Raw genomic sequence first — 25,126 nt, 5'->3', positions numbered from 1 at the left:
CCAGAAGGTCATCTAGTCCAACCCCCTGCTTGAAGCAGGACGAATTCCCAGTTAAATCATCCCAGCCAGGGCTTAGTCAAGCCTGACCTTAAAAACCTCTAAGGAAGGAGATTCTACCACCTCCCTAGGTAACGCATTCCAGTGTTTCACCACCCTCTTAGTGAAAAAGTTTTTCCTAATATCCAATCTAAACCTCCCCCATTGCAACTTGAGACCATTACTCCTCGTTCTGTCATCTGCTACCATTGAGAACAGTCTAGAGCCATCCTCTTTGGAACCCCCTTTCAGGTAGTTGAAAGCAGCTATCAAATTCCCCCTCATTCTTCTCTTCTGCAGGCTAAACAATCCCAGCTCCCTCAGCCTCTCCTCATAACTCATGTGTTCCAGACCCCTAATCATTTTTGTTGCCCTTCGCTGGACTCTCTCCAATTTATCCACATCCTTCTTGAAGTGTGGGGCCCAAAACTGGACACAGTACTCCAGATGAGGCCTCACCAATGTCGAATAGAGGGGAACGATCACGTCCCTCGATCTGCTCGCTATGCCCCTACTTATACATCCCAAAATGCCATTGGCCTTCTTGGCAACAAGGGCACACTGCTGACTCATATCCAGCTTCTCGTCCACTGTCACCCCTAGGTCCTTTTCCGCAGAACTGCTGCCTAGCCATTCGGTCCCTAGTCTGTAGCTGTGCATTGGGTTCTTCCGTCCTAAGTGCAGGACCCTGCACTTATCCTTATTGAACCTCATCAGATTTCTTTTGGCCCAATCCTCCAATTTGTCTAGGTCCTTCTGTATCCTATCCCTCCCCTCCAGCGTATCTACCACTCCTCCCAGTTTAGTATCATCTGCAAATTTGCTGAGAGTGCAATCCACACCATCCTCCAGATCATTTATGAAGATATTGAACAAAACCGGCCCCAGGACCGACCCTTGGGGCACTCCACTTGATACCGGCTGCCAACTAGACATGGAGCCATTGATCACTATCCGTTGAGCCCGACAATCTAGCCAGCTTTCTACCCACCTTATAGTGCATTCATCCAGCCCATACTTCCTTAACTTGCTGACAAGAATACTGTGGGAGACCGTGTCAAAAGCTTTGCTAAAGTCAAGAAACAATACATCCACTGCTTTCCCTTCATCCACAGAACCAGTAATCTCATCATAAAAGGCGATTAGATTAGTCAGGCATGACCTTCCCTTGGTGAATCCATGCTGGCTGTTCCTGATCACTTTCAGAATCCATGTCTGTTTCTATGAAACCTACAATGAAAATGGCAGACCACAGCAGAGACATTGTGGCTATCATTTTCAGAGGTTGGGTGGTCGTTTTCAAATGTACTACTCCTGACTTTTTGAGCCAATGTGTTCTTCAGGCCTGCATTGTTACATACCTACTATAATTTTGTTACATACCTACTATAATTTTAGCTTTTTATTTTGTGAAGTTCTTAAAATTAAAGCAATAACACATTTTCAAGATCTGCAGTTATACTGAATATACACTGTTATGAGATGGTTGATTGAATGAATCTGAATAGGGCAAGTATGTAGTATAGCTTTGTATCTCTGGTGCATATGCTGTGTATTAATTACAGAGATCAGATTCCCATGTTAGTGTGGTCGCTGCTGTTAATTTAATACTCCTACATGCACAATGAGAGAGAAAGCTATTTATCTAAAATATTTGGCATTGCAGTTAATATTTGGTGTAGCCACAGGCTAATCTTGCTCCATTGATTTATTCTCTGCTCTATGGCACCCTAAACTTCATGCTCAGGGGCAAGTTAAATTGTTTCCTTTGCAGGAAAAGCCTGTGCTTCATGTTGTGCACATCTAGGAGTTCATATAGCACAACAAACCAGTCACTTGTGTGCTCCTTTACTGTGATCTCTGGAACAGCCTTCGGTGTAGGAAGTACAGAATTCCTCCTATTTCGGAATAACACCTCGAGAGCTCCTTTACCTCAGGGCTCACTAGAACGTTTTAATTTTGGAAGTATGCAGCTCTTTTCATTCCCCCACACCCCGATCCACCAGCTGTTAAAATGTAACATGGACCCCAAAATACATTTGTGCACAATCTGCTTCTTATTTTTCATTAAAATGGTTCAGCTGCTTAGTTCACTTCACTTAAAAACGACTTGCTTACAAAATCGGACCTAAAAATATAAAAGTGTCACAGCGCACTATTACTGAAATTGCTTACTTTCTTATTTTGCCTGTATTAAATTTTAGTTTGTACTGTCTTCGCTAGTGCTGTTTATGTTTCCTGTTGTTAAAACTAGCAAATATCTAAATGAGTTGATGTACTCCCTGGAAGATCTCTGTGTTCCCCCACGGGTATGTTTACTCCTGGTTGAGAACCACTGGGCTAATTTGTTAGTGAAAACGTTTTAATCCTGTGGTGATAGTACATGGAAAAAGCTGCGCTAAGCTCAGTTTCACCACACTGAGTTCAGTAACCAAGCAAGCTCTGATTACAGCCTTTGTTTCTGTAATGAAAGGTCTGGGTAATAGAATACATCAGCTATCCATGTGTCCATTTCACTTACAGTTAAGCACTATGCAAGAGCAAGGTGTGCATTCCTGGGCTATTGGTACAAAACTTGTGTTTTGTTAAGCATGAGGCAGAAACAAGCATCTTTGGCCACTTTGCACCAAAGGCTCTGAAGTGCTTTTTGCTGTTGGAGCTTTTTTAAAAAAAAAAAAATCTTACAGCAACTTAGAGCAATTAACAGCTTCAGAAATATTTCTTTTTCTCTCTCTCTCTCCCCTGCAAATATATCTCCACTATCCTTTTTTCACATGTGGCAAAAATTGCTTAATTTAGCTTTGATGTTGCTTTATCTCTCTTTTTTTTTTTTTTTGGATTTTTACAGAGGGAGAAGCCAACTAACAGCTGTTTAAGCATTACTAGATGTTGTCAAAAGGTTTCTCAACAATGAAACCTAAAAGTGCCTGTGTAGAAACATGAAGATGGGGAAGGGAATGGGTTTAACTGAAGACATCCTCTTTATTTTTCTCTGGAAAGATGATTAAAAACACAAAATGAAAGGCTCTGTCAGAGAAACTAAAGGGTTGTTTAACCCAGTGGTTTTCCAGACTACTGTACCCCTTTCAGGAAACTGATTTGCCTTTTGTACCCCCAAGTTTCACCTCACTTAAAAACTATTTGCTTACAAAATCAGACATAAAAATACAAAAGTGTCACAGCACACTAGCACTGAAATATTGCTTACTTTCTCATTTTTACCATATGATTATAAAGTACATTTTGACCCTCAGGTTGAGAAAATCTGATATAGTATCTAGGGCAGTAAAAATAAATTGTATGAAATTTTAGTTTGTACTGACTTCACTTGTGCTTTTCATGTAGCCTGTTGTAAAACTAGGCAAATATCTAGATGAATTGATGTACCCGCCGGAAGACCTCTGCTTACACCCAGGGGCATGCATACCCCTGGTTGAGAACCACTGGATTAACCTACCAGTTTTGTTTTGGTCATTTTCTGTTTCATTGTGTGAGTGAGAAAATATGTTGTTTTCAACATCAGAGACTCAACAGGTGATGGATTTGTGATTCCTCTGCCACTTACATTAGTTTTAGTTTGTAATTTAGATAAAATCGGGATGAGGTTGGGAAAAAGAACCAGAGGGAGGCAGGATTCAGTTTACATTTCTTTTCTAGTGATGAGGCACAGTCTATGGTGTACATTTTCTAGGAGTTGTATCAGCTACAAGTCTCAATCAGCCAATAAGAACCTGGCATTAGACTCTGATGGCCTGATTTCCAGAAGCATTTGGCATTTGTGCCGAAGCCCTGTTTTAATAGGAAGTACTAATTCTTTGCTGGTATTGTGCATTAACTTGTAATTATAGCATTCAGTTCTCTTTCCCCTCAAGTTTTTTGACCTGACATCAGAAGTATCTTTGAAGTCAGAAGAAGTGGTTGGTAACGTGGATGAAGTTCTTGAGAAGGTTGAGTCAGATATCTGCAAAGAGCTGGAGATTTCTCTAGTTGTAAGTTCTTATTTCTATTTGTGCGTACTTCTGAATGTTTTACACAACTCTGATCCCAGTTACAACTTTTAATTTATGTATGGGTTGCTATTAATCATTGCAACTTAGGCAGTATCTTTTTCACAGAAATGAGGTGGAGAAGGCGTATTAAGTGTTACATAGGTTGTCCTCTGGTGATGTAAGTGCCAGCATTGTACAGTGGCCTGAGCATAGGAGTGGGAACTAGGAATTCCTGAGTTGTAATCTCAGCTCTATCTCTAGCTTGCTGCATTGCCTTGTGAAAATCAGTGCCCCATCTGTATAATGGGAATAATACTTCAGAGTGCTGTTGTTAAGTTTAATGTAAGTGTGCTCTGAAAATGTTAAGTGCGTTAAGTATTGTAGTAATTTAGATAATTTAGCCTGTTTCCATGCTAGCTCTTACTACAGTATATTCTCCAGTGCTTTGTCCAGTCTTAAATGGTTTCCACCACCTCTCCTTAAAGACTTACTCCATTCTGCTCTGATTAGGAAATGTTTTCTGATGTTCAGCCTAGTTTTATCACTTCACTTATTTGTCTTTCATGATAAAGAGGATTGCCCCATTCTCTTCATTTTGATAATTCTTCTCTGAACTCCTTGCACTGTCTCAACAGTACAAGTCCCTGCTGTACCAAAGAGAAACAGCCAGGAACAGAAATTGAATCAGTCTCTTGATAACATAATGCTACTAGAACATCAGTTCAGTCAACACTTACTTTGACTGCAGTCTGCAACAGAGCAGGTGACTTGCTTTTTAGAGGTGAAGATGATGCACATCTTGACATTTAGTATCCATAAAAACTAAGCTGTTAGGCTTTCTTATACAGTACAAAATATAACATGACAAAAATGAAGCTTTTGTATGGAAATGCCAATCAGTCTTTATTTTACTGCAACTCTTTGGTGAACTTGTAAGACTTGTGAACTTTCCATTTCCAGTCTCCTCAAGAAAAGAGATAAAAATCTGACATTCGAGCCATTCCATTAACATTGGTATTTTCAGTAGAATTTTATATCTTAGATGTTGACACTTACAAATTGAGAATAACTGCAAGCCTTTTATCTACTTCTTATGTGTAATTCTACCCAGGCGCAAGATGAGGCAGATAAGGAAATAATCTTAAATGCTTACAATAAAGTTATACAGAAGATCCGTCAGGAGCAACATCTAATCACTGTAGTACAGAGCAAGTATTTAACCAGTGTTGAGGTCAGTTTACCCCTTTACCTGCTTGTCTATCACACTGTTCGATATTTTCTGAACTCATTTCTTTTTTAGGGTGTTCTTTAACATTTCTTTTTATATTGAAGATTATGTGTGTCTGGTTCTGGTGGTAATTTGCTTTTTATTTTGGAAATAAGAACTGCTGGTCTCCTATTCTTAACTTAAAATTTAGAAATGCTTTTTATAAATAAGTAACTTAAGATCTGAGTCTACAAACTCTTTTTAAAAATTCATGAAGTATAACTTTAAGGAGACTGTTGGTAGATGACTTTTTCCTGAAAGATGATTTTAAGATTGTACTTGTAAAGAAGCCTGCTCCTATAGGCAAGTAGTAATCTATCCTACAAAAACTAAATTAAATAGTAGACTTCAGCCAGTCTTTTCTAAATGTATTAGGACATGTATGTAAATACATTCACTAACTATTTCATTTTTTAAACTTAGTTTAAAAAGCAGATTGCGGAATGGTTGAATAAAAGCCCCAACATTGACAATTTGTTCTCAATTAAGAAGACTTTGAAAAATGTAAAGGCACGACTCAGATGGAAGTTGGTTGAAAAGAGCAACTTGGAAGAAGTATGGAAATGTTCCCCCCTTTTTTTTTTTATTTGGAAACATATTAGAGACATTAAATTGCTTATCCCAGTTAAGTGGTAACCAGTGGTTATAGTTTGCTAGATTGGAGATGTTTCCTTTAAGTTCTGACTAAACAGGCATTTATTTGAAGACCAATTTTAAGTTAAGTAGTTTGGACTCAAAAAGCTGTGGAGCTTTTCACATATATTCCATAGTCCAGGCCTGGGTAGCTTTGAAGTCAGCTCTTTTTGGGAAGGGAGAGAGTTTTGTGTAGTGACCCAGTCATATTTCATGTCATATTAAGCAAGAATATCATCTATCTTACTTTCCAGTGTTCACTGTGTGATCCCTTTCACCTTACTTGGTTTCTCAGATTCCACTTTTGTTCACCTTCCTGTGGGTTATACTTTGGTGTTCATCTGTCACTTCAGGTTTTTATATGAATATTTTGTGTCTCCCCTATTTAAGTGTGCGAAACCATCCCTGGGTGACACCACTGTTTACCTTTCTCCATTCTGAAAACTGACCACTTATTCCTACCCTTTGTCTGCTGTCTTCCAATTTTTAAAGGATGCCGTTTGTCTCTAACCTCTTATTTTACTTTTTACTGCAGAGTTCCAAAGGGATCTCATAAAACTGACTGACTTGGAAACAAAATGGCAAATATAATTCAATGCTGATAAATGCAAAGTAGTGCACATTGGAAAACATAATCCCAACTATACATGGAAAATGATGGGATCTATATTAGCTGTTACCACTCAAGAAAGAGATCTTAAAATCATTGTGGATAGTTTTCTGAAAACATCTGCTCAATGTGCAGTGGCAGTCAAAAAAGCTAACAATGTTAAGAACCATTAGGAAATGGATAGATAATAAGACAGAAAATATCATAATGCCACTATATAAATCCATGGTGTGCCCAAACATTGAATACTGCATGCAGTTCTGGTCGCTCCATCTCAAAATAAGATATATTAGAATTGGAAAAGGGACAGAGAATGGCAACAAAAAAGATGGGCTATGGAACAGCTTCCTTATGAGGAGAGAGTAAAAAGAATATTCATGTTGGAAAAGAGATGACTAAGGGGGCATGTAATAGAGGTCTATAAAATCATCAATGTTATGGAGAAAGTGAATAAGAAAGTGTTTTTTACCCTTCCACGTAACACAAGAACCAGGAGTCACCCTAAGAAATTAATAGGCAGCAGGTTTAAAACAAACAAAAGGAAGTACTTCTTCACAAAACGCACAGTCAACCTGTGGAACTCATTGCCAGGGGATATTGTGAAGACCAAAGTATAACTGGGTTCAAAAAAGCATTAGATAAGTTCATGGAGGATAGATCCATCAATGGCTATTACTTAAGAATGTCAAGGATGCAACCGCATGCTCTCGGTGTCCCTAAGCCTCTGACTGCCAGAAGCTGGGAGTGGATGATGGGATGGATCACTCAATAATTGCCTTGTTGTGTTCATTTCCTCTGAAGCATCTGGAATTGGCCACTGTTGGAAGACAGGACAGTGGGCTACATGGATCATTGGTGTGACCCAGTATGGCTGTTCTTATCTGAAAGAACAAGAACTCTAGATATATGTGTCTTACTACTCCCAAGAGTTTATTTACAAAAGACACCATCCTTACCTCCAGGAGTTTACAATCTTGAGTTTTAGATGTAGCACAGGTGAGAGTGACACACCAAAAAGTAATTGGGTAGGTCGGATGATGGTTACAGTAATGCCATCGTGCATATATTCAGTTTACACATATGCACATTCTGATGTTTTTTTTAAACCACATATGCCTCAGTGATTGTGAGCACCGTAGAGTCGAGCTTTCAAGAGAGATTTAAAATGAGAGAGGCTAATGGACCAGAGAAGGAAGATGATTCCATACATAGGGAATGGCATACTCCCTGTCCCCACCAAGTGATGCTTATGGGAGAAACAGGTGAATGGGCTATGCAGACTAGCGTCCTTGGTAGAGAAAGGTGGAGCAATTACACTATAAGAGACAGAAGGTTTGGCAATTGGAAGGGAAGAGTTAAGTAGGGCCTTGAAAAGGAGGACAAAATTCTTTTAGAACTCTAGTCGTGCAGATACCTGAGGCAGTTCAGACTTTTCCACGATACTCTTACGGTTTTGTCTACATTCCTTCCACCGTCTCACCAGATTCTCTTCCTCTGGACTGTGAGACAGAGGAGCGATTCAGCACTCCCACCTTATCTATCACAGCCAGCATTTAAAGATGATTTTGAGATCACTGTCTTCTCTTCTTTATTGAGCCAAAATTTCAGGGCCTTATTTCTCTGAATAGCATCACTTGCCATGCACCTTTCTTCTGTTAATTCTCCTTTCTTCCAGCATGGCAGAGCTGGCCAAAGGAATCGAGCTGAAGATCAACCTCGTTGTCTGTCTGCAAGAAGATATTCAGTGGAGCCACAGAAGAGAAGTTCTGAGGTGATTGCTCCCAGCCCAGAGCCCTCCCCGAGTCAGGAGGAAAAGGCTCTTTATAGACAGCTTGTTGAGGCTTCTGTGTCTCACAACACCAGCCAGAACTCCCCCAGAAACACCTCCACTGCTTGGTCCTACTCAGCTCTTGGGAGTCTGGAGAGATCAGTGTTGTCACTGATTAAGAGTTCTTCAAGGGTAAGGCACTAAGTCACCCCTAGTCCAGTCTCCCTCAAAGGGAGAAAAAAATCTCAGGTTTGCATCTCAGGTTTTTAATGGGTTAATTGAGTCGTCAGTCAAGGGATCCGTCATCCTTTCAGACAGTTGTTCTTCCCAAGAGGAGGATTTGGGATCTCTTAGGGGCAGTCCCCTCCACTTCCTCCTCAGTTCTGTATTACATGATGAGGCACAACTGGGCTCAAAACAAATTGTCGTTGCCCAGGCTAAGACTTCAAAGAGAACACTAGGCTAGGAGAGACTGATCCTCTGGGGATTCTTGCTCTGCAAAATACACTAGAAATCCAAAAAAGGCTTAAAATAACACAGGAAACAAGCACAGCAGGTCTTCAGCTCCTTGGGGGACCCTGAAGTAGGGGAACTGTTAGTTTTGGATCAGGACAACACCGAGGAACAGATGTGCTTGAAGATTGGCCTGAAGGTCGGTGGGCACTACTGACATCTAGCCGGAGAAAGAGGACGTGAAAAGGGTAATATTTCTTCAATTCAAAACTAATAATTTGCTATCTCCTTATTTCTCCTTCAAGAAGATCACAAGGAAGAGCTGGAAAAAGGCCAACAAAGGGAAGAGGCTGAGTCTGATAGCCTTCCAGGTTCTAGAATTCCAAGATTCTCTCTTCATACTTCCTCAGCTGTGGTGTCCCTGTAAAGGACATGTTAATTTCTGCCAAGGGGAGATGTCTTCAATACCTTCAGGCAGGAAGATGGAAGCTGCCCTTAGAAGAGAATTAGAAATGTTAGTATAGCCCTTTGAGTCTCATTGGTCATTGCGTGCTTTGTGCAGCCTCAGTATTTTGATGGGATGCCCTTAAAGAGCTTTGACCCCCCCCCCCAAAAACAAACAAACAAACAAAAAACATGTCAGTACTAGATAAAATATCCCTGATGATGTGTTCATGGAGGATAGAGCCATCAGTTCTGTGAGGCTGGCAGCAAGAGTTATGAGAACAAACTAAGTAGTCAGGTGCCAACTCCTACCAGTCCAAAAAGTCAGTATGTCTGCATCTGAGCGCCAACCTCCATCCAGCATGCAGGCCATCAGGCAGGATCATCCTACTTCTTAGACTCCTGGTTCAAGCAGTAGCACAGAAAACTACAACCAAATTTAAGTGCTCTTGTGACCCCATGTGCCAGGTTGCAATATCACTCTGATATGGTCTGGCTGCCTCTCCATTATGCCAGCAGGGAGGGGGCTCGTCTGTTACACCACTCAGATCTGGTGAGAGGCCAGCTGGGGAGGGGTGGGGACCCCCTCATGTTGTGTGCCTCTGCCTAGTTCTGATTCTCAAAAGGTGGGGGCTTGTCCCCCTGTTTAAATGGGGGGGGCATTGCCCCCCCCCGGTCTCTAGTACCCAGGGGTTCAAGTTGTCCCATGCTGGAGGGTGTATTAGTGAAAAAGTATCTTGTGTTGTATTCTGGAGCTTCAGGCTCCTGCACATCCTTTCTTTTCCACTCTTTCCAGCCTCAATAGACAGTGACAAGCACCCTCAAGGAAATTTCACACCTTCTAGAATTATTTGCGACAGAGGCTGTTCCTCAGAGCAAAAAAGTCAAGGGCTCTAATCTCTTCTTCACAGAAAGAAAAAGAACTGACTGAGTCCAGGTGCAGTTAGACTTTAAGAGGCTGAGTGGATTGGAGGAGAAGACTGAATACAGGATGCAGACTTTCACTTCCCTTTTGCTACACTCTCCCTCGGAGAGCTGATAATGGACCTGGCAGGAGCTTATCTGCATAGTCGTGGAAGGCCCTGGTACCCGCAGTTCCTTCAGGATGCTTATAAAAATAGCCACTGTCAGTATAAAGTGTTACCATGCGGTCTGCCCTCCACACACAGAATGTTAACAAATCTACTGAGAGAGATAGTGTCCTGTCTGAGGAGTCTAGGGACTCAGGTGCATCTTTTCTTAAACTAAATAGTTACCTCGTACAATCTTACAAGAAGCAACCTAACCAGACCTGCATGCTGTAGGGACATTTGTCTGTGTCAAACTTAAAGAAGAGCTCTCTGATTCCCTTTCAGAGAACCATCTGCCAGGCTTGATGCAGAGACAGCATGAACATAGCACAGGAAAGGGTTACAAGATTCAGGCACTGATCTCCTGGGTGTCGAGGAATACCATGTGTATTCATCCGTACCAGCTCCTAGGGTTTCCAATCTCTTTGCGGTAGGGGTTATTCCCTGGGTAAAGCTGCACTAGAAAGGTTAAAGGATTGATTTTAAAGGCCTGTAACAGTTTCCAACAGGAGATGGAAGGGAATGTGAGGATACCATACAGTGATCAGGTCCCTAAATTGGTGGAAACAGCAAATCCATGTGATGGTAGCATCCTTCCTCCACAATCCAGAATCCAAAATTGTTACCGTGGATATTGATGTTGCAGGTGGCTGACACACCATGGGGCACAGGGAAAGATCATGGAGCAGGTCCTCAAGGAATCAATTCTGAAGCACTTGCATGAGAGGAAAGTGATCAGGAACAGCCAGCATGGATTCACCAAGGGAAGGTCATGCCTGACTAATCTAATCGCCTTTTATGATGAGATTACTGGTTCTGTGGATGAAGGGAAAGCAGTGGATGTATTGTTTCTTGACTTTAGCAAAGCTTTTGACACGGTCTCCCACAGTATTCTTGTCAGCAAGTTAAGGAAGTATGGGCTGGATGAATGCACTATAAGGTGGGTAGAAAGCTGGCTAGATTGTCGGGCTCAACGGGTAGTGATCAATGGCTCCATGTCTAGTTGGCAGCCGGTATCAAGTGGAGTGCCCCAAGGGTCGGTCCTGGGGCCGGTTTTGTTCAATATCTTCATAAATGATCTGGAGGATGGTGTGGATTGCACTCTCAGCAAATTTGCGGATGATACTAAACTGGGAGGAGTGGTAGATACGCTGAAGGGGAGGGATAGGATACAGAAGGACCTAGACAAATTGGATGATTGGGCCAAAAGAAATCTGATGAGGTTCAATAAGGATAAGTGCAGGGTCCTGCACTTAGGACGGAAGAACCCAATGCACAGCTACAGACTAGGGACCGAATGGCTAGGCAGCAGTTCTGCGGAAAAGGACCTAGGGGTGACAGTGGACGAGAAGCTGGATATGAGTCAGCAGTGTGCCCTTGTTGCCAAGAAGGCCAATGGCATTTTGGGATGTATAAGTAGGGGCACAGCGAGCAGATCGAGGGACGTGATCGTTCCCCTCTATTCGACATTGGTGAGGCCTCATCTGGAGTACTGTGTCCAGTTTTGGGCCCCACACTTCAAGAAGGATGTGGATAAATTGGAGAGAGTCCAGCGAAGGGCAACAAAAATGATTAGGGGTCTGGAACACATGAGTTATGAGGAGAGGCTGAGGGAGCTGGGATTGTTTAGCCTGCAGAAGAGAAGAATGAGGGGGGATTTGATAACTGCTTTCAACTACCTGAAAGGGGGTTCCAAAGAGGATGGCTCTAGACTGTTCTCAATGGTAGCAGATGACAGAACGAGGAGTAATGGTCTCAAGTTGCAGTGGGGGAGGTTTAGATTGGATATTAGGAAAAACTTTTTCACTAAGAGGGTGGTGAAACACTGGAATGCGTTACCTAGGGAGGTGGTAGAATCTCCTTCCTTAGAGGTTTTTAAGGTCAGGCTTGACAAAGCCCTGGCTGGGATGATTTAACTGGGAATTCGTCCTGCTTCAAGCAGGGGGTTGGACTAGATGACCTTCTGGGGTCCCTTCCAACCCTGATATTCTATGATTCATCAAGGTCAGAGAGGCTCCTGAGAAACTAATTCCTAGAGATCAGAGAGGTGCTAATTCTTTGAGACTTCCAGGACCGTCTGAAGGAGGACCATGCACTCGCTCAGTTAAACAACTCAGTGACTATGACATACATAAAATGGCAAGGGAGCACAAGGAGGTCAAGTTTAAACACTGTAGTAACACACAGACTTCTTTGAGCAGAATGTCTCCATTAGAGAGATTCCACATAAAAGTGATGCTGAACACACAAGCAGACAACCTCTGCAGTCAACAGATGAACCACTCAAATGGTCACTGAACCAAGAAGTTTTCCAGCTATACTCAAGTAGTTGGGGTACCTTCCTCCCGTTTACCTATTTATATCTAATCCAAGCACAAGAGCGAGAGTCATCTGTGGGGAAGGAGGTACAAGATCACTGGGGACAGATGCTTTGGCTAATCTCATTTCTCTTTCCTTCTAATTTTTCCTTACAGAGTGCTACATCCCACATGGAGGGGAGGGTAAGATCCAGAATGGACAATTGTTAATGTATTACCTTTCCCTTATTGCCCTCTCCCCCCAAATTTGTCCCACTCAAGATAAGGCCTTCAAGTATCCTTTGTGATGGCCTCTTCCATGCATGTCAGTAATATAATGGAATAAGGCTTTACCATGAAGCTTATATTTAATCTGTTCATAAGAATTTAGTGTTTCCACTCAACACTGGGAAATAGTCATCTGGAGAGAGTATGCAGTGTTGTTCATCCCAGGATATTAGAGAGACAAGGTGGGTGAGGTAATATCTTGTATTTGACCAATGTCTGTTGGTGAGAGAGACAGACTTTTGAGCTACAAAGAACTCTTCCTCAGGTGTCAGAGGAAGTGCTCTGTGTAGCTCAAAAACTTGTCTCTCTCACCACAGACATTGGTCCAATAAAAGATATTACCTCACCCATCATCTGGAGAGATGGCAGAAGCGGTTTAGTCAAGCACTGGCACCTCAAGAATAAGTCTTACTCTCTAGCCTTCGTTATTTGCAGGAAGATAGGTGCAGCTCATATATTTTTGAATGTGAGATCAGTAGAAGAACTGATCTGGTAAATCTGTTACCAGATTATTTCCATTTATTTTAGTAGAGGCTAATGGAAAAATTCAAAGGGTGATGTAGTTTAATTGGGCTAGGAAGATACTTTTAGCTGTCACGTTTTGGGTGGACTGGATGGTGATATGTACGGGGTGGAGATCAGAGAGGAAAGGTAGAGGTAACAGTTGAGATGAGAGATGTTTAGGGTATGGATGAGTGTTTTCACTGTCAGGATATCAAGGACAGGTTGGATCTTCTGAATGTGTAGAAGTACTAACAAGTTTTAGGAGAATGAGAGAGGAGACCAAACTGATTTAAAATTAGAGTTGGTCAGAAAATGCAGTTTAGTCAAAACCAAAAGGTTTCTTGAAATTGTGTAGATTTCACTGAAATTTTGTGTGATGGAATTTTTTTTTTTTTTCTGCAATGTCAAAACATCCTGTTACTGCACTTTTCGAACTAAACATTTTGATTAGGGCTGTCGATTAATCGCAGTTAACTCACGCAATTAACTCAAAAAAATTAACTGTGATTAAAAAAAATTAATCGTGATTAATCACACTGTTAAACAATAGAATACCAATTGAAATTTATTAAATATTTTTGGATGTTTTTCTACATTTTCAAATATATTGATTTCTGTTAAAACATAGACTACCAAGTGTACAGTGCTCACTTAATGTAATTTTTTGATTACAAATATTTGCACTGTAAAAATGATAAAAGAAATAATATTTTTCAGTTTACCTCACACAAGTACTGTAGTGCAATCTCTTTATCATGAAAATGTAACTCTGTTGTAGATTTTTTGTTACATAACTGCACTCAAAAACAAAACAATGTAAAACTTTAGAGCCTGCCAGTCCACTCAGTCCTACTTCTTGTTCAGCCAATTGCTAAGACAAACAAGTTTGTTTACATTTATGGGAGATACTGCTGACTGCTTCTTATTTACGGTGTCACTTGAAATTGAGAACAGGTGTTTGCATGGCACTTTTGTAGTTGGTGTTGCAAGGTATTTACGTGCCAGATATGCTAATCAGTCATATGTCCCTTCATACTTCGGCCACCATTCCAGGGGACGTGCTTCCATGCTGATGATGCTCTTTAAAAAAAAAAAAAAAAAAGTGCGTTAATTACATTTGTGACTGAACTCCTTGGGGGAGAACTGTATGTCTCCTGTTCTGTTTTACCCGCATTCTGCCCTATATTTCGTGTTATAGCAGTCTCGGATGATGACGTAGCACATACTTGTTTTAAGAACTTGCACAGCAGATTTGACAAAATGCAAAGAAGTTACCAATGTGAGATTTCCAAGGAAAGCGAGAGCACTCAACTAAAGGTTAAAGAATCTGAAGGGCCTTCCAAAAATCTGAGAGAAATGAGGTGTGGAGCATGCTTTCATATGTCTTAAAAGAGCAACACTCCGATGCGGAAACTACAGAATCCGAACCACCAAAAAAAAAAAAAATCAACTTTCTGCTGGTGGCATTTGACTCAGATGAGGACAATGAACATGTGTCGGTCATCTCTGCTTTGGATTGTTATTGAGCAGATCCCGTCATCAGCATGGACGCATGTCTTCTGGAATGGTGGTTGAAGCATGAAGGGACATATGAATCTTTAGCACGTCTGGCACGTAAATATCTTGCGATGCCGGCTACGACAGTGCCATGCGAACGTCTGTTCTCACTTTCAGGTAACATTGTAAACAAGAAGCGGGCAGCATTATCTCCTGCAAATTGTAACCAAACTTGTTTTGTCTGAGCGATTGGCTGAAGTAGGAATGAGTGGACTCGTAGGTTCTAAAGTTTTACATTTTTTAAATTTTTGAATGCAGTTTTTTTGTACATAGTTCTACATTTGTAAGTTCAACTTTCATGATAAAGAGATTGCACTACAGTACTTGTATTAGGTGAAATGAAAAATACTATTTCTTTTGATTTTTACAGTGCAAATATTTGTAATAAAAATAAATATAAAGTGAGAACTGTACACTTTGTATTCTGTTTTGTATTGAAATCAATATATTTGAAAATGTAGAAAACTTCCAAATATATGTAAATAAATGGTATTCTATTGTTTAATAGCACAGTTAATCACGCGATTAATTTTTTTAATCACTTGACAGCCCTAGTCGTAACAAAAGTGATATTTAAATCATATTTTAGATCCAGAGGTAATACTACATTGAGATTAACGGGAGCAACTCGCCTCTCAGAACTATGTACTAAAACTGCATCAGTTTACAATCTGTTCACATTCTGAAGATGGTGTTGGCAAATATAACACCTAAGGGCCTTACTGTTTAACAGTGCAATTAATCGCGATTAATTTGAATAACAGTGCGATTAATCGCGATTAATTTTTATAATCGCTTGACAACCCTAATTTTGATTTGTCACTTGAAAGGACGTTTTGTTTCTATTTTTTTGTTTTATATTTTGAATTATAATATAAAATTTTAAAAAGTCAAAGTGAATATGTAACACATTTTCTTTCACAAAATATAATGAAATTTTCAGGTTTTGTTCCAAATTGGAACATAAACAGATTTTGAAATCTCAGACTCCTCTGTGAAATGGAATTTGCATTTCTTTCCCCAGGTCTATTTAAAACATTTCCTATTCCAGTACATTCACAGGGCCTAATCTCCTGTTGCCAGATAGGCAAGTGTTTGCGTTCCTACTGAGCAAGTACCACCTGGCTTGATAAGCTCACGCTTAACCATGTAGATACACAAATGTTGATTTGCGTATTTGCATCCATCTGTGTGGTTTTCAATATAAAGAAAAGTTTCACTGTTTGTTTCAGAGTAGCAGCCGTGTTCGTCTGTATTCGCAAAAAGAAAAGGAGTACTTGTGGCACCTTAGAGACTAACACATTTGTTTGAGCATAAGCTTTCGTGAGCTACAGCTCACGATGAAGTGAGCTGTAGCTCACGAAAGCTTATGCTCAAACAAATGTGTTAGTCTCTAAGGTGCCACAAGTCCTCCTTTTCTTTTTTCAATGTTTGTGTGTCCCTCACATGTCTTTCTAGGCCAGTGTGCCTGCTCTGGGTCTGAAAATCGGACTCAAAAGTTCTAGTAATGTATCTGATAGAGAATGGTTTAAAAAAAATTATAGGAATCCTATGGAAAAAAAAAGTTCCTCCTCAGAGAGAAAGAGAGACGGATCTCCAGTGTGTGCTACTGAAGTGAACACACACCCTCCAGTCTGATTTTTTCATCTCTCTTCCTGTCCAGGTTCTGTAAAGTTTATTTCTAAAATGAAGCCAGTGGCCAGGAACTTTCAGATAAAATCTAAATCTAGTGTAGCATCTTGTCCAGTCATTCAAACCCCTAATTTTATTGTAACAATAATTTAGACTACCCACCTGGGTGAACTGAATGCCCTTTCTAATCATTAGATTTTATTGGTGTCCAGAGGATTTCCAAAAAGGAGAATGAAGAAAATTACAGCAAATAGATAATTTAGAAAAGCAAAAAAAGAGGTCTGATGATGTTAGTAACTTTCCTTCATCCTAGAATACTTTTGAGAATAAACTGCATTCTCAAATTATTATGTGATATGGAAGCTACTTTTTAGGTCTTATGTACTAGGTTACATTATATAGTATGATAATTTCTTGAGAGACATATACGATGGTAATTTTATTGTTTCTGCATTCAGTCTGATGATTACAGTGAGTATGAAATAACAAAAATAAAAGAAGAAATCACTGGACTGAGAAATAGTCTCATTCAGGAAATATACAATGAACAAGAAGAATATGTAAGTATCAGTTATGTAAGCAGCTTAAACTATGTAGTTTATATGAGCTGCATTTACATATACATTTATAAATAAATAAATTTGTTATAAAATTTGTTATATAAATAAATTTATTAGTCTCTTTGTTAGCCACAAGGACTCCTCGTTGTTTTTGCTGATACAGACTAAAACGGCTACCACTCTGAAACCTATTTACATTTCAGTTGCTTTATTATATACATTCATTCTCAGTAAAATCTAAAGAATGAATGTTACAGTACTGAATGGAAAGAGACTAAAGACACACTCATATTCACTAAAGCCTCTGAAATGAAATAGTACTCTCTGAGGTGGAGGGAGATAATCATCTCTTTTTCCTCTTTTCCACCTGATATAGCTTTTTTCAAAGTGAATGGTAGACAAAAATCTGGAAGTGTGAGGTCCAGTCCCCTCAGCAGAGCAATAGGAAGATGATCAGGCAGCACAGTGGCTGAATTCAGAGTAGCAGCCGTGTTAGTCTGTATCTGCAAAAAGAAAAGGAGTACTTGTGGCACTTAGAGACTCACAAATTTATTTGAGCGTAAGCTTTCGTGAGCTAAAGCTCACTTCATCGGAGGCACGAAAGCTTATGCTCAAATAAATTTGTTAGTCTCTAAGGTGCCACAAGTACTCCTTTTCTTTTTACAGTGGCTGAAGAAGGCCTTTATCTGTGTGATATGGAGGATAGGATCAGGACAGTGAAGAGGGAGGTTCTTCCTCCAAGTTGAAGGCAAGACTGACACCAGTGATCTCCCACTTCCTAAATACTCTGTTTGGAGGGAGGAATCCAGAATCCGTGGCCACTCCTCTTTCGAAGTAGGAAGGGGGAGGGCAGGAACAGGACCTCTGGTAATGCAGTGCTGAGCATGAGTAACAGTAACTCCTAAATGTTACAGGTTTGGGGTGGCTGGAGGTGGCAAGAGCTGTGGCCTGTTTCACCAACTCTAAGGTTTGGCCACTTGGCTTCTGATTTCCCCTGCTTGCTCCTGCTGAGGTTGGGCTGCCTCTGGTGGTGGTACTGGGGTTCTTCTTCAAGTGCTTGTTCATGTCCATTCCAATCAGGTGTGTACACGGGCACGATGGCTGGAAGATTTTTCCTCTAGCAGCATCCGTCGGGTCAGCCTGGGCGCCCTCTAGAGTCATGCCTTCATGGCGCCCAATATAGAGCCCTGCCGACCCACCACGCCCTCAGTTCCTCCTTACCGCCAGTGACGGTGGCTGGAAGTTCCCCTAGCTCTTGCTCAGCAAGTTCACTCTCTATCCGGTTGTATATAGTTAGCTGTTAGTTTTAGAGTTTTTAGTATAGTGTTTGTTGGGCGTGTGTCCCCCCCCCACTCCAGTTCGAGGAGCCATGGTATGCTGTGATCCCTGGGTTTCCAAAAATGTTTGGCATGTGCCAAGTGCTTGCTGAAGAGTGACCCATACTCACTGTGTCAACGCCTGGGGGAGACCCATCAGAAAGATCACTGTAAGATCTGCTGCAAGTTCTGTCCAAGAACTCTTAAGGAAAGGGAACAGCGGCTCAAGGTGATCCTTATGGCAGCAGCTCTACGCCCCCACTCCAACCTGGACTAGGAGACCTGACCCCTCTACATCGTCCTTGTTGTGGAGTGCTCCAGCGCTGTTGGCGAGCTCAGCGCCAAGAAAGGACTCTTCCTGAGACCCTCGGCACCATCACTGCTCCTCGCAGGGCCTGTCTGACAGTAGGATCTGCTCCCACTCACCAGTGGCTCAAAAGAAGAAAAAGCCAGACGATTGTTTTCCGGAGAAGCCACGAGATGTGCAACCCCAGGTGGGCTGCCACTCAGGATCTCCTTTCGGGATCGTGTTGACTCCTGCCCAGGTGCGGCAGTTAAGTCCGGCCCCGCCTCAATCACCGGTGCCTACACGGCACCTGCAGCTTCTGTCCACGCCGGAAGCATAACAGGCTGCTCAGGACCTCCTCCAACTGACGGCATCTTTCTCGCCTGCCAGGGAGGAGCCCTCAGTGTCAGCGGACCCGCGTCCTCGGGTGCATTTGAAGGGGAAGCCGCCTGTAATGTTGAGATGCTCCCCCTCGCCATGTCCCTCGGCGCCTGCCTGCTCCGACAGAGAGCCTACCTGCTCCCTGCGCTTTTGGAGTTGGAGGCACCAAGGATCGGCTCCTCCATGGTCTTCAGTGTCTGAGACTTTGGAGTCAGAGTCCAACTCCTATTGCTCTGGTAGGAGCAGAAATCATAGGTTGAGGTACAGAAGAGAGCCCCAGGCATGGCCTCTGCAGTGGCAGAACCTGCCTCAATGGCCCTTCTGGACCCCCTGGGCTTTTCACCAGGGCCAGGAATGAAACCAGGTCCATGCTCAGCAACATCTTCCGTTGCCTCTGCCACCTTCTGCTGTGCATTTGCCCTCGGCGCCTATGGTCCCGATGCCTCTGCCTCAGTCTCCGTCATTGACTCTGGCATGGTGCTCGGCTCCGACCTTGGCACAGCCTTTCATGGCGTTGACGCACCTGTCTCCCACGCCTGCACCATTGTCGACATTGACCTCGATGCAGGCACCTTTGGCCCAGTGCCAGTGTTGGCACTGGGCCCCCTACTTCCAGTGGTTCCTGTGAGCGTGCCGACGCAGCTCCCTCCCGTAGGACTGATGCCGATGCCTGTTCCAACGCCCATAGCCCCAGCACTGTCAGTGACAGAATCGCAGCCCAGGCTCCATAGCAGATGCATTCCTCCTCCATTGGGGAGAGGTTCTTCTGTATGCCTTCCCGCCGATAGATCATGCTTGGGTTATGCTGATAGCACCGGCCTGGCCATGTCGGCATTGGTACACATCTCTCCTGGACAGGTCTGTGGGAGCCCCAATTACCTTGCTGCTCTTCCCAGACTTTCTCACACAGGATCACGGACATCTCCAACACCCAAACCTGCAGTCGCTCCACCTCATGGCACGGAAACTCCATGGTTGAATCCATCAGAGCTTTCCGGTTAAGACCAGGTTAGACAGGTCCTCATTTGCAGGAGAAAACCCTCAATGAGGGCCACGTACCTTGCCAAGTGGAAGAGATTTTCAGTCTGGTCGGCGCAGCGCGATGCGCCCCCGATGCTAGCCTCAGTGCCGCACATTCCGGACTATCTTCTGCACCTGAAACAGGAGGGTCTCTTGTTGCCTTCTGTAAGAGTTCACTTGGCTGCCATCTTGGCCTTCCACCCGGGTGCACAGGGCTGCTCGGTTTTTGCTAACCCCCTGGTCAGCCGCTTCCTGAAGGTGCTCGACAGATTGTACCCACATGTGCACCAACCGGTTCCTGCCTGGGACCTCAACTTGGCCGTCTCTAGGCTCATGGGGCCCGCCTTTAGCAACATGCTCCCTGCTCTACCTCTCTTACAAGGTCGCATTCCTGGTGGCGATAACCTCGGCCAGGAGGCTGTCTGAGCTCATGGCCCTAACTTCAGAGCTGCCCTACACCGTATTTTTTAAGGACAAGGTTCAGCTCAGGCCCCATCCTGCTTTCGTCCCGAAAGTTGTGTCGCAGTTCCACATCAACCAGGACATTTTCCTCCTAGTTTTCTACCCTAAACCTCATTCCAGCAGCAGGGAGCAGAGATTCCACACACTGGACATCCGCAGAGCACTGGCCTTTTACATCAAGATAACAAAACTGTTCAGGAAGTCGGTTCAACAATTTGTGCCGGTGGCGGACATGCTGAAAGGTCACGGTTTCAGCCCAGCGCATTTCATCATGGATTGTGGCCTGTATCAGCGAGTGCTACAATCTAACGGGTTCCTGCGCCTCCAGTCAGAGCGCCCTCTACCAGGGCACAGGCTTCATCGATGGTGTTCCTGGATTAAGTTCCCACCCAGGAAATCTGCAGAGCTGCGACATGGTCATCCATACACGCTTTCACCGCGCACTATGCAATCATCCAGCAGTCCAGAGACGATGCGGCCTTTGGAAGAGCAGTACTCCAATCAGTGGACAGCTCAGACCCCACCTCCTGAATTTGGCTTGGGTGTTACCTGATTGGAAGGGACACGAACAAGCACTTGAAGAAGAAAAAATGGTTACTCCTCGTAACTGTTGTTCTTTGAGATGTGGTGTTCATGTCCATTCCAATACCCACCCTCCTACCCCTCTGTCAGAGTAGGTGGCAAGAAGGAACTGAAGGGGTACTGGGTCAGCCGGGCTCTATATTGGGCGCCATGAAGGCACAACTCCAGGGGGTGCCCAGGCCGACCCGACAGATGCTGCTGGGGAAAAATCTTCCGGTCAACGTGTACGTGCACGCGCACACACCTGGTTGGAATGGACATGAATAACACATCTCGAAGAACAACAGTTACGAGAATTGAGTAACTGTTTTTCCCCCTTCTTTGTCCTCTGAACTATCTTCAGGTTGGGGAAGGAGAGGAGAGTAAGTCCAGCTGCCCTCCCCTTGCTACTTTGATGAGGAAGCTCAGTTTATGGTAGGGGGTGGATCATATTTTTCTAAAGGATGGGGGCATCCAGAAGTCCCTAAAATTACCACACAAACCCTGTTTTTAAAAATACATCCAATTTGGCTGTTATAGTACTGATGCTGTGAAAAAGTGAAAGCCAGTTGCATTCTGAGTGATGTGACTGGAAGAGGGTAGATTCCACTCTTCATATTTTCAGAAATCGATGTTTTGTGGGCATACAGTCCAAACTTCAGTTAATGTATTTTTTTGGTATATACTTGTATGTACTGCATGCGGACGCGGTCGGCATTGATGAATGTGTCCCTAATTCAGGAGAGGCTTACTTGCCTGGTACAGAAATGGTTCCCTGAGCTGCCACTCCTTCACCCGGAAGCAGGAATTCTGAAGTATATGGTAAGAAGCCCCTGCTGTGTTTCTAAGGGCAGGGAACTGAGAGTATGTATTTGAGAGTAAGGGAAGTAGCTTCATTAAATATGCCTTAAAGCAAGAGCTGCCAAAGATTCTAGTAAGTGATGAAGTCTTTAAGGGCAGTAGTCAGATTACAAGTTAAACAACTGAACGTATTCATAGATTCATAGATATTTAGGCCAGAAGGGACCATTATGATCATCTAGTCTGACCTCCTGCACAATGCAGGCCACAGAATTTCACCCACCACTCCTAAAAAAGACCTCACACCTATATCTGTGCTATTGAAGTCCTCAAATTGTAGTTTGAAGACCTCAAGGAGCAGAGAATCCTCCAGCAAGTGACCCGTGCCCCATGCTACAGAGGAAGGCGAAAAACCTCCAGGGCCTTCCAATCTGCCCTGGAGGAAAATTCCTTCCCGACCCCAAATATGGCGATCAGCTAAACCCTGAGCATATGGGCAAGATTCATCAGCCAGATACTACAGAAAATTCTTTCCCGGGTAACTTGGATCTTACCCCATCTAAAAACCCATCACAGGCCATTGGGCCTATTTACCATGAACATTTAATTACCAAAACCATGTTATCCCATCATACCATCTCCATATTGTCATGGACCAAATGAAAACTTTAAACAATAAGTGAGAGATTTTATTATTCACATCCCAAAGAGACTTCTGTCTCACACACACTTGCAATGTCACCCACTCATGCCAGTAACTAGAAAATAATTTCAAATATGGTGTTCAAACTTCATTTACTTATATTACACATTCAGCTTTACTGGTCATGTTATGGTTTAATTCACCAACAGTAACACCTAAATGCTGGCCCAGCTTGAAATGCTGAGACTGGCAGTGTCTGGGGCAGGGTGAAGGGAGGAGAAAACAAAAACCATGTGTTATGCATGTCAGGAGCGTAGGTTTTTAATGTCTGTAAAGTAGATGGCCGGTCAGTGGCTCATGTAAATGACACTGACAGATTAAATCCAAATTATGTGCATTGAAGGAATGAAGGTCACGTTAATATGTTTAACACAGAGGGAAGGAAAAAAATCACCAAATGGAATCTCTCTTTATTTTAAAAAAGAGTACTTAGGTTTAAATTAAGTTTGACCTTCCTTACATTATGGTCAGTGTCCTGCATTATCCGTGGTGGCAGATAAATATTAAGCATTCAGCAATGCCAGGATGGTTTAAATATATGCAGTGTCTGGATTATTTAGGTAGTTAGTGGCATTTCAGTTGTGTTTGCATGTGTACTCCAGAACTCTGGTGGACTTCTGACAGTCAGCTTAGAACGGGACCTCCTTGATGCTGAACCCCTGAAGAAATTGAGCACGAAGCACCCATTAGTGTGTTCAGAAGTTCAAGAACAGAAGGTTCTTTTAAAGGTAATTTTCTGTCACTGACTTTCAGTTCTTATCTGTATGTGGAGCTCTTGGTAACTTAAAGAGTATATTGACCTGCTTGTACTCAGTAACTGCTTCTTTATTACTTTCAGTAGTACCCTTGTAAATGCTAATTAATTCGGGCTAGACTCTTGGATCACAACCAAAGCAGTGTTAGTTTTTTACTGTTTGTCTCCATCTCTCTTCTCCTCTTTCACTTCTCTGGGAGCAGCTGCAAGCATGTTCCTTCCTTTTGCTGACTGCCATTCCTGTGAGTCAGTGGGCCCTCCTCTTACTGGCTATCACTCCCTGTTCTTGGTGCATTCATAGAATCCTAGAATATCAGGGTTGGAAGGGACCCCTGAAGGTCATCTAGTCCAACCCCCTGCTCGAAGCAGGACCAACTTCAGTCTCCATCCTACTCATACTAACACCTTCCCTACTGATTTCCAGGTGTCTCCTCTGCTTTCCACTGCCACGCTTCCCCCTCCTACCCACCAGCGTTCGGGAGATCAAGAAGTAATGAAGTTAATGTGGAACAGTGTAAACCAGTGGTGGGCAAACTGCGGCCCATGGGCCGCACACAGCCCCTGAGGGTAATCCGCTCTTGGGCCACGAGACAGTTTGTTTACATAGACTGTCTGCATGCCCGGCCCCCCACAGCTCCCAGTTGTCACAGTTCACCATTCCCAGCCAATGGGAGCTGAGGGAAGCAGTGCGGGCCTCAGGGATGTGCTGGTTGCTGCTTCCCACAGCTCCCATTTTCTGGGAACGGCAAACCGGAGCCACACCTGTGGAAGGTCAATGTAAACAAACTGTTTCATGGCCCGCCAGCAGATTACCCTGATGGGCCTCTGGTTGCCCACCACTGGTGTAAACACTGCTCGTTAACTTGGCTATGATACTGTTTGCGCAATGGGAACACTGGACCTGTATTGCTAGTCCAACAATTTAAACGTTTACAAAGAAAATTTGGGACTTATCTCTCAGATCCCAGGTTGAGCATTATAATACGATGTAACAGGAGGTCACTCAATAGAATTTGTCTTGTAATTGTTCTAAAAAATAAAATATAGTAATTCCACATTAACAACGTTAAATTAGGAATCATCTGAAAATTCTTTGTTTTCAGGGCTATTCTGTAGATGTGAACACAGAGGCAAAAGTGATAGAAAGAACAGCCAAATATCACAGAGCTTGGAGTGAATTTAAGGAGAAATCTGGATTATTACAGTTGATGTTCCTTTTTTTGTGCAAGGTAAATTCCAGATTGACATCCTTCTTTGATTGCTATTTTTCATCTAGAAGATTCATAATTTGTTGTTAAAGCTTTTTGTTTTTTAACCAAAGCTTTGCATAGAAAAACTTCCGTGCAGAATTTACATAAGCAATCAAATAAAATTAATTTGGTTTAGTGAGGATTTAATATGTGCTATATGTTGACTTTGCAGTAAATAGATATTTTAACTGAAATCCCCTTCTTTATCAGTCTATTGTCCTTGATTTTTTTTTGTTTTTTAAGTCTGATCCTTTGGTATATCTGATGGTCCCATATTACCCAGGAGCAAGTCTAGGAGCACTGCAAGCTAGTACACCTTTAACTTCAGAAGTAAGTAATAGGGTAATTTATTCAAAATCTCAGCAAAGTTTTTCAACAAATATTTAAACCAACTTGATCCTCTCTTCTCTTATTTCACCTTTTTCTTTGCTGGCCAGTGATATGGCAACATAACTTGCATTCACGGTGAGCACTGTTGAGAAAA

At 42.6% G+C, this 25,126-nt stretch overlaps 1 protein-coding gene across 7 annotated transcripts in view; it reads left to right on the top strand.

Annotated features, from left to right (window-relative positions):
- STK31 (serine/threonine kinase 31) overlaps window positions 1–25,126 on the top strand; it is an 84,083-nt gene that overhangs the window by 39,224 nt on the left and 19,733 nt on the right. For 6 of the 7 annotated variants that reach the window (XM_075125787.1, XM_048838395.2, XM_048838394.2 and 3 more), the window contains 8 exons: window positions 3,909–4,025; window positions 5,137–5,256; window positions 5,716–5,847; window positions 17,007–17,108; window positions 21,876–21,956; window positions 23,241–23,366; window positions 24,496–24,621; window positions 24,886–24,972. In XM_075125787.1, the coding sequence (XP_074981888.1) occupies window positions 3,909–4,025; window positions 5,137–5,256; window positions 5,716–5,847; window positions 17,007–17,108; window positions 21,876–21,956; window positions 23,241–23,366; window positions 24,496–24,621; window positions 24,886–24,972 (891 nt within the window). Of the gene's footprint in view, window positions 1–3,908; window positions 4,026–5,136; window positions 5,257–5,715; window positions 5,848–12,744; window positions 12,772–17,006; window positions 17,109–21,875; window positions 21,957–23,240; window positions 23,367–24,495; window positions 24,622–24,885; window positions 24,973–25,126 lie in introns of all 7 variants that reach the window. The other variant, XM_075125789.1, reaches the window with a different exon arrangement.

The sequence above is a fragment of the Caretta caretta genome, chromosome 2 (assembly GCF_965140235.1).
Source record: "Caretta caretta isolate rCarCar2 chromosome 2, rCarCar1.hap1, whole genome shotgun sequence".
Taxonomy (NCBI): Eukaryota; Metazoa; Chordata; order Testudines; family Cheloniidae; genus Caretta; species Caretta caretta.
The sequence above is the reverse complement of the archived record's forward strand: the minus strand, read 5'-3'. Positions and strand labels throughout refer to the sequence as shown.